Raw genomic sequence first — 10000 nt, forward strand, 5'->3', positions numbered from 1 at the left:
AACTGGCCAAAATGTTGCTTATCAGTGACCTGTCTGATGTCATGGAAGGGTCTGTGTTTAGGGTTTTACTTTTAACTTTAACACGCTGACGAAGGGACACATTTAACCCTGGAAGGCCACGCATTTAATTAAATGCAATTATAGTAATTATATTATATGTTTTATTAACGCTATACTCTAGACCCCGGGTGACTTGGAATTGTTTGTATGAAAGGATTGAAGCTTATTATTGTTTGAATGATTTTGCCCTCATCTCTAGTCGAGTAAGGCTGAACCAAAGCCAACATATAACATATACATACATCGCACAGCCCTATATATATATATATATATATATATATATATATATATATATATATATATATATACACATATACATACATATATATATATATATACAGACCCTTTCCAAAAAATTAGAATATCATGGAAAAGTTTATTTATTTCCATAATTCCATTCAAAATTTTAAACTTCCATATATTATAGATTCAGGGCTCACAACTTAAACAATTTCAAGTATTTAAGTTGTTTATTTGTACATAATTTGGGCTTCCAGCTCATAAAACCCACGAAAACAGGATTTCAAAAAATTAGAATACTGTGAAGAAATCACCATAAGAAGGACTGGACTGTTGGCCAGTGGTCCAAGGTCCTCCTTTCCGATGAAAGTAAAGTGTGCCTTTCATTCGGGAATCAAGGTCCAAGGGTTTGGAGGAAGACGGGTGAGGAACAGAACCCAAGCTGCTTGAGGTCCAGTGTGAAATCTCCACAGTCAGTCATGATTTGGGGTCCAATGTCCAGTGCAGGTGTTGGTAAACTCTGCTTTCTTAAATCCAATGTCACCGCATCAGTCTACCAGAAAGTTTTAGAGGACTTCATGATTCCTTCTGCTGAGGATCTGTATGGAGATGCAGGTTTCATCTTCCAGCAGGACCTGGCCCCTGCCCATGCCGCCAGAAGCACCAAAACCTGGTTTGATGCCCATGCCATCACAGTGCTTGACTGGCCAGCCAACTCGCCGGACCTAAACCCCATTGATAATCTATGGAGGTATTATCACGAGGAAAATGAGCGGCACCAGACCCAAAAACAAAGAAGAGCTGACAGCAAGCATCAAGGAAATCTGGGCTTCCATAACTCCCAGGCAATGCCACAGGTTGATTGGCTCAATGCCACGGCGCATCGAGGCACTGATTAAGGCAAAGGGATTCCCTACCAAGTATTGAAGATTGACGTATCGTTTTGAAAGTACCATATTCTGATTGATTTGATGTGATCCTAATTTCTTTTTTGCAAAACTGAGAAGTAAATGGTGATTTCTTCACAGTATTCTAATTTTTTGAAATCCTGTTTTCGTGGGTTTTATGAGCTGGAAGCCCAAATTATGTACAAATAAACAGCTAAATACTTGAAATCGTTTAAGTTGTGGGCCCTGAATCTATAATATATGGAAGTTTAACGTTTTAAATGGAATTATGGAAATAAATAAACTTTTCCATGACATTCTAATTTTTTGGAAAGGGTCTGTATATATATATATATATATATATATATATATATATATATATATATATATATATATATATATATATATATATATATATATATGATGTAGCTAGCTTATCTTAGCCTTACGTATAACGTCAATGTTAGCTAGCTAACGTCACTGGTAACGTTGATTTGAAAAAGAAGAAGAAAAAAAACTCACCCGAGATTCATGCCGACAGAAGATAACGACCAAGACGGCAACACGTTAACCGACCACGTTATAAAGACATAGCCATGTTATTATTATATGATTTAAGATGTAATAAAAGCGCTTTTGTCCAGCTCTTGACCAGTTAACTGACCGCTTTTACACGCCAGTTCCTGGTTGGTAAATTGCGTCCGTCGGTTGCTGACAACGACCAAGAACGGCTTCACCGATTGGTTGATTCTGTTGAACTGTAAAATTAGAGGCCAATCAAATTTCATTTGGATGTTTACGCTAGACGGTGGTGCATTTAGGGTGACTGGGAATTTATTTGAAACGACAGAACCAAAATGCCAAAAAGCCCAAACGTAACGATTACTTACGTTACTTCTACTTCTTACTACTACTACTACTACTATTACTACCACTATTACTACCAACGGTTACTTACTTAACGATCACGGCAGATAATATACTTTTATTTTATTTATTATGGACTACGAATGTGTACGCAGGACCCTATATGCCTAAAATAATGCCAGTGAAAGCAACCGTCTATATGAAAAAATACAAATATTCATATAACGTTACAGTCAGTAAATACGTTGTGAAACAGGGCTTGTGGAGCATATGGTTTAAGGATGTATTCCATAATTTACAATACAACAAATTAACTATTTTAGATTAGATTAAAGGTGGAACACTTCCCTAATATAATATTGTATATTATTTATATATATCACATTTATTATATATGAATCGCATGTTTTCATACATCTTAATGTATGTTGTAATTATTATTCGTACTTACTTCACTTGTATGATGAATTCACAATTAATGTATATTGCAAGGTAATGCACTTCAATGCAAAATATGTAGTTTGTGATTTGGTTTGATATCTTATTTTATTTCATTAAAATGTGACTTTTCTTTTATGTGTTTTATTCTTCTTTAGCACTTTCACTACTTTAAAATTGACTGTGCCATTGGTCCTTTATTCGGTCAGTTCTTCCACATCTGAATTTTAGATTTATATATTTTTTTTAGATTAGATTCAACTTTATTGTCATTGTGCAGAGCACAAGTACAAAGACAGCGAAATGCAGTTTGCGTCCAAAGTGCAAAAAGAAGCAGAAAAGTGCAATGTGATATACAATAATAATAATAAATTTAATTTGTATAGCGCTTTTCATGGATTAAAAGTCGATTGATATACAAGTATAGACAGGTGGTGCATAGGCAGGACAAGAAATATATTGCAGAGGACGGTAGAACCAGCAGTGGCCTGTAGGTGGCGCCAACGCGCTGCAGTCATGCAAATGAACTGTAACAACCAAACAAGCTGCGTTAGCTCTACTGTAATGACGTTAGCCTGCTGGATGTTTTTCCGCCGTTAATGAGTTTGGATACCGGGGACCGACATCCATGGCGTGAACCTCTCCGGTCATCTGAAGCACAATCACCCGTCACCTCCGCTCGGTGCCCACCGGTCGATCCTGCTGAAGGTATGTTGTTATTGTGACAGCTCGGTGTCTCTAACCGGAGAGACTGCGTAACGTCAAAACCGTGATGTTAGCTACTTAGCTACCGTTAGCATGCTAGGCTACTTAACTGTCGAACTAACGTCAGTGTTTTCCATCAGTGTCCGGGACACCGAGCGGCACTTAAAGGAGAAGAAAGGGGCGATTTTAAAGCGAGACGACACGAAAACGGTGTGAAGTCTCACTTTCATTATAAGCTGATTTAAGATGAGTGTAGCTGACTTAGCTAGCTAGCGTGTTGTCAGGCTAAGGTCAAGAAGCTGGCCAGTGTGACAGCCACCGTTAACTCTAACTAACATGGTACCCACGGCTCTATAACCGTGTTATGTGGCAGCTAGCTAGCAGCACACTGCTACCGGTTATCAGCAACCCTGGCTAGCGTTATGCTCCGGTAAACGGCAGGAGATGGAGACGGGCTGGTAGCTACATAAAGAGGAGGGTTACTAAAAGTTTGCATTAGACTGACGCTATCTCGGTGTAAATATAATCAATGGAGGTTGTAGCATCTTGGAGTCAGATGGAGGGCCTGGGGGGTATACCTGCAGTCTAGTGTCCCGAATTCCCCATACAATGTTCTTAAAGGTCCTGTGACATGTTGCTTTTTGGATGCTTTTATATAGACCTTAGTGGTCCCCTAATACTGTATCTGAAGTCTCTTTTATATAGACCTTAGTGGTCCCCTAATACTGTATCTGAAGTCTCTTTTATATAGACCTTAGTGGTCCCCTAATACTGTATCTGAAGTCTATTTTATATAGACCTTAGTGGTCCCCTAATACTGTATCTGAAGTCTCTTTTATATAGACCTTAGTGGTCCCCTAATACTGTATCTGAAGTCTCTTTTATATAGACCTTAGTGGTCCCCTAATACTGTATCTGAAGTCTCTTTTATATAGACCTTAGTGGTCCCCTAATACTGTATCTGTAGTCTCTTTTAAATAGACCTTAGTGGTCCCCTAATACTGTATCTGAAGTCTCTTTTAAATAGACCTTAGTGGTCCCCTAATACTGTATCTGTAGTCTCTTTTATATAGACCTTAGTGGTCCCCTAATACTGTATCTGTAGTCTCTTTTAAATAGACCTTAGTGGTCCCCTAATACTGTATCTGTAGTCTCTTTTATATAGACCTTAGTGGTCCCCTAATACTGTATCTGAAGTCTCTTTTATATAGACCTTAGTGGTCCCCTAATACTGTATCTGTAGTCTCTTTTATATAGACCTTAGTGGTCCCCTAATACTGTATCTGAAGTCTCTTTTATATATCTTTTATATTTATATATGGTGGTCTTGACCAACTACCACTTTGCTCGTTTGAAAGCCATGATGTCTCTCTCTCTCATGGGGGGGCCAAATTCTCTGGCTGTGCAAAGCAGAGAAAGGGGAGGTAACCTTTCCCCTTATGACCTCATAAGGAGAAGATTCCTGATTGGTCCATCTGAGCTTTCATTTTCTCAAAGGCAGAGCAGGATACCCAGGGCTCTGTTTACACCTATCACCATTTCTAGCCACTGGGGGACCATAGGCAGGCTGGGGGAACTCCTATTAATGTTAATGTAATAATGTTAAACCTCATAAAGTGAAATTTCCATGCCATGGGACCCTAACCCTAACCCGTCTCAAATAAGACCCTTATCATTTGGGACACTCAGCTTTTGGAAAATAATTTGGGACACTAAACTGCACGTAAGCCTGCCTGGGGGGTAATGTATTGTGACAGGTCTGCAGCAGTAGGAACTAGATTATTATTAGTGCATCATGACATAGTGTCAGTGGAGGTGTGATGGCTTTTACTGGGGTTAATTAGGTAGCTGCTGCTGCTCTGGGTGTGATGATGACCATGCTGCTGCTATGTGTAGGAGTACAACTGCAGCATGCTGCTCTACACATGACCATAGTGTTAGTAAGTAAGCACTGACTAAAGGCTGGCCTTCATCAGTTATGTTCCTCTCTGCTCATACAGATTGATAAGTGGGAGTAACTGGTGGCTTTACAGAGGATGGGATGCTTATTTGTTTGGCTTATATGCAACGCTAAATAGATTTGGGCAATATCACTATTATATCAGTATTGTGATATGAGACTAGATTTTGGATATCGTGATATGACATAAGTGTCTTTTCCTGGTGTTAAAGGCTGTATTACAGTAAAGTGATGGACTGTTCTGAACTTACCAGACTGGTGTAGCTGGTCTATTATTCACCTTTACCCACTTAGTCATTATATCAACATTACTGGTGATTATTTATCTAAACTCTCATTGTGTAAATATTTAGTGAAAGCACCAATCGTCAACACTACAATATCGTTGCGTTATCGATATCGAGGTATTTGGTCAAAAATATCGTGATATTTGATTTTCTCCATATCGCCCAGCCCTAACGCTAAATATAGGGCTGCTGATTTTGGAAAAATCATAATCACAATTATTTTGGTCCATATTCTGAAGTCACGATTAGAGACTAGAACTCTCTAGGCCAATTCCGATTTTCTTGGAGTTAGCCTGGGCCGATACCGATTTTAGCCGATTCAGATTTCATTTTTTCTAACCACTTTACAGCACACACGCAAATATTTATTTTCTATCTTTTCTCTTTAATAGAACATGTGTTGAACAGATAATGGATCAATATAAAACAGAACTATATAAATGACTCCTGCTGTGGGACATCCACACACATCTAAAGACCAATGTTAGAACCATTTCCTTCTTTTCACATCTAATATCACACTAAATAAATGTGGTTCTTGGTGTGGTCCCTCCACGCCCTGCTGTCTCCTTGCAGGTGTTGCATATTGTAAACTTGTTATCTTCTGACCACACGCTGAAGAATCTCCAAACAGCTGACATGTTGCAGGTTAACTCACCAGGTTCCTACATGTGGGAGAATAGAGCGCCAGGGCTGAACGAGTTTTGAAAATAATCTAATTACGATTTCATTCAAAAGTATTGCGATTGCGATTCGATATGCGATTATTTTTTAAGCTCTTTGTCTTCTGTATTATTCAACAAAAACTAGCAATAAATCATTGTATAGTATGAACAACACAAGATTAGAAAGATTACACAAACTGTTCTTTCCTGGAGGCCAAGGCCTGCATGTGATGATGGAATTAGCTGATGCATGAATTTATATGAATGACATCTTTTATTTAACTACTTCTGTCCCACTAGTATATTGACCAAGCCTGGTGTAAACATTCATATGAAAGTCAGAAACTAATCAACTAACTAAAGTGCAGATTGCAGAAATATAAAAACAAATGTGGCTTTACCACACTTGTTAGTATTTAGATTATTTAATTAATATTTACTGTAATAAACATATGTAAACATGTGGATTGCACCTTTTAAACACTGTCTTTGAACTTTACTAGACAGTTAAATAAGTAAAAATACATACATCGGTGTATTTTCTTTTACAGCGCATACACTTTTATTCTTTGGCTTTTAATTCTGTGTGAGTTATGTGGTCCACTGTGGTGTTTATTCTTTCTTTTATTCTTTCTATATTTTATATATTTTTAAACCTGATGTTTTTATTTTGTTTAAATCATTTTATATTAATTGTTTTGTATGTTCTGAGTCTTCTGTGCAGCACTTTGGAAACTTTGACTCTATAACTTCTGTTGTCCGTTAATTGTAGCGTTGACCGGCATGAAATCCCCATATGTCAGACTGACCTGCAGCTCGCCGAGCACGAGAAAACCGGTTAATTCCGGTCACCGGCTGCTCTATCGGTGCATCTCTACTCACGATTATTTAACACGATTACTCACTGATTATTTTGGAAAGATGTTGCAATGGTTTAACTTAAAAAAAAACAGTGAAACAGCAAAATGACATCATGAATTCACGTAAACACACACGCCCACTTTCCTAAAGCCGAGTGGCGTGGTGATCCGGACGCATTTTGAGCTCTCCACGTGTAATGTCTACGCTGTATCCAACGCCACTTGGAGTGTTATCGCGAGAAAGCTACGATTGGATTTAGGAAACGTGACAGAAGTCCTGTGTTCGACCCATGCTACCCACCCGTTAAGCAAATGAAGTTAAGCAATGTGTTTATTAAACATAAAGATTAGAGCCGCTCACCATTGTTTTGTATGGCTTTTTATAACAAAATGCTGAATATAATATGAAAAGTTGGAAACAGTGGTTTTAAGCACTCCCCCTCCCTTCCACTAGGCGGGGTGTGACTATAAGAGTCTAACGGCTAGTAGGCTAGCAGTTATATTGGAGACCTAGCTAAATGGTAAACGAAGTGGGCTGATTTTACTGCTGCCTCTGGGACCCCCTCTCTCCTCTGCTGCAAAAAATACAGTTCAATCACAACTGAGAAGATGCCTCATTGTGTGTGTATAGAGGTTCAATTCAATTCAATTTTATTTATAGTATCAAATCATAACATAGGTTATCTCGAGACACTTTACAGATAGAGTAGGTCTAGACCACGCTCTATAATTTACAAAGCCCCAACAATTCCAACAATTACAGTAATTCCCTCAAGAGCAAGCAGTGCGACAGTGGCGAGGAAAAACTCCCTCTTGGGAAGAAACCTCGGACAGACCCAGGCTCTTGGTAGGAGGTGTCTGAGGTGAATAAATATATTAGTTTGTGTTGCAGCGAAGGGTCAGTTCCCTTTCATGGTGTGGGGGGGGAGGGGGGTGTGTCGGACTGCTAAAACAAATCCTAAAGGAAACACTGAAGTCAATGGAGGCCAAATGGCGTTGATAAACATGCTAAAAAGCGAGTATGCGTCTTGATATTGTCATACATACGTCACTTCATGACATCAGTCTGAACAGTTCAATGGTGGAAATTTCCTATATGTAATGCTGGTTTAAATATAGGGCTTGGCAATACAGTACAGGCCAAAAGTTTGGACCCACCTTCTCATTCAATGCGTTTCCTTTTTATTTTCATGACTATTTACATTGTAGATTCTCACTGAAGGCATCAAAACTATGAATGAACACATATGGAATTATGTACTTAACAAGAAAGTGTGAAATAACTGAAAACATGTCTTATATTTTAGATTCTTCAAAGTAGCCACCCTTTGCTTTTTTATTAATAAGGGAAATAATTCCACTAATGAACCCTGACAAAGCACACCTGTGAAGGTAAAACCATTTCAGGTGACTACCTCATGAAGCTCATTGAGAGAACACCAAGGGTTTGCAGAGTTATCAAAAAAAAGCAAAGGGTGGCTACTTTGAAATCTAAAATATAAGACATGTTTTCAGTTATTTCACACTTTTTGTTAAGTACATAATTCCATATGTGTTCATTCATAGTTTTGATGCCTTCAGTGAGAATCTACAATGTAAATAGTCATGAAAATAAAGAAACACATTGAATGAGAAGGTGTGTCCAAACTTTTGGCCTGTACTGTATATCAATATTATATCGATATCGTGATATGAGACTAGATATCATCTTAGATTTTGGATATCGTAATATCGTAATATGGCATAAGTGTCTTTTCCTGGTTTTAAAAGCTGCATTTCAGTAAAGTGTAGGTCTGCTCCCTCTTAGTGGATTAGTGGACTAATCGGTGGTTTTGGTCTTAGTCAACTTAGATCTCTTTAGTCCATTAGTCATGTCTGATGCTGTTTTCATGCTGAATGACTTATTTCCAAGAAACGTACGAGCACATCTCTGGTAAACACAAGAATTAAAGTGGTGCTTTTAGCACGACTCTTTGTGGAGAAACTCAGATTTATAGATCTGTCGATTAAATCAACTAATCGATTAGTCGATACAATTGAATGAGTGTTAGTCGACTAAGAAGTTCTTAAATCGAGCACAACCCTTGTAAAGTGATGGACTTTTCTGACCTTACCAGACTGTTGTAACTGTTCTATTATTCACCTTTACCCACTTAGTCATTATGTCCACATTACTGATGATTATTTATCTAAACACATTTTGTTAAAGCCCCAATTGTCAACCCTAGAATATCGCTGCAATATTGACTTCAAGGTCTTTGACATTCACACCGGTCAGCTGGTTTTACCTCTGATTGATGGTGACTGCATAACAGTATTGTCAACATTTGAGGGGAAGAAGTGACGGAGAGTTCCTTTCTGTCTGCCTGGTTTCTCTCAACATCAGTGGATGTCAAAGGCATGTGTCCAGATTCTCCATGCTCAAAAGTTTGGGGTTGTAATCACTAGAAATTTCTATAGAATTATAGGTGTCTTAAAGGTCCAATGTTTGGGAATTTCTCCCGTCTAGCGTTGAGATCGTATATATCACAATCAGCTCTCTCTCACCACGCAGTTCACAGTAGGTACAGCTACGGTAGCCTTCACGCTTCAAAACGCCGCTCTCTTGCTCTTTTTAATCTCCTTTTTTTTACTTTTTACTTGCCACCGGGGCCGGGAAGCTACGATACCCATTAGCAGCGTTAGTAGCATTAGTAGCAGCTGTGAGTTTATCATGTGACAGAGAAAAAGGTGAAAGGTGGAGCAGTATGTCCTGTATGTCCCTTATACACAGACACACACACACACACACACACACACACACACACACACACACACACACACACCCTAGCCCCTTACCCTAACCTTACCCATCACAACTAGATGCCTAACCTTAACCCTTACCCTCACCCTAACCTTAACCTAATTCTATCCCTAACCCTAAAACCAAGTCTTAACCCTCAAACAGCCCTTTAAACTTGTGGGGTCTGCACAACATTTTGGTCGTGGGGACCAAAATGTTGTGCAGACCCCACAAGGATACTGTAGTCCC

At 38.7% G+C, this 10000-nt stretch overlaps 2 protein-coding genes across 5 annotated transcripts in view; one reads left to right on the plus strand and one right to left on the minus strand.

The window, feature by feature from the left end:
• Window positions 1-1922, minus strand: part of ccdc66 (coiled-coil domain containing 66) — a 61466-nt gene extending 59544 nt beyond the window's left edge. Inside the window, exon 1 of the mRNA XM_028575104.1 lies at window positions 1710-1922. Within this exon, the coding sequence (XP_028430905.1) occupies window positions 1710-1720 (11 nt within the window). The 5' untranslated portion in view covers window positions 1721-1922. The remainder of the gene's footprint in view (window positions 1-1709) is intronic.
• Window positions 1923-2997: 1075 nt separating this feature from the next.
• The window catches only part of ip6k1 (inositol hexakisphosphate kinase 1), a 55607-nt gene continuing 48604 nt past the window's right edge, over window positions 2998-10000 (plus strand). For all 4 annotated transcript variants that reach the window (XM_028575732.1, XM_028575729.1, XM_028575731.1 and 1 more), the window contains exon 1: window positions 2998-3200. The gene's annotated coding sequence lies outside the window, so the exon portion shown is untranslated. The remainder of the gene's footprint in view (window positions 3201-10000) is intronic.

The sequence above is a fragment of the Perca flavescens genome, chromosome 4 (assembly GCF_004354835.1).
Source record: "Perca flavescens isolate YP-PL-M2 chromosome 4, PFLA_1.0, whole genome shotgun sequence".
Taxonomy (NCBI): domain Eukaryota; kingdom Metazoa; phylum Chordata; class Actinopteri; order Perciformes; family Percidae; genus Perca; species Perca flavescens.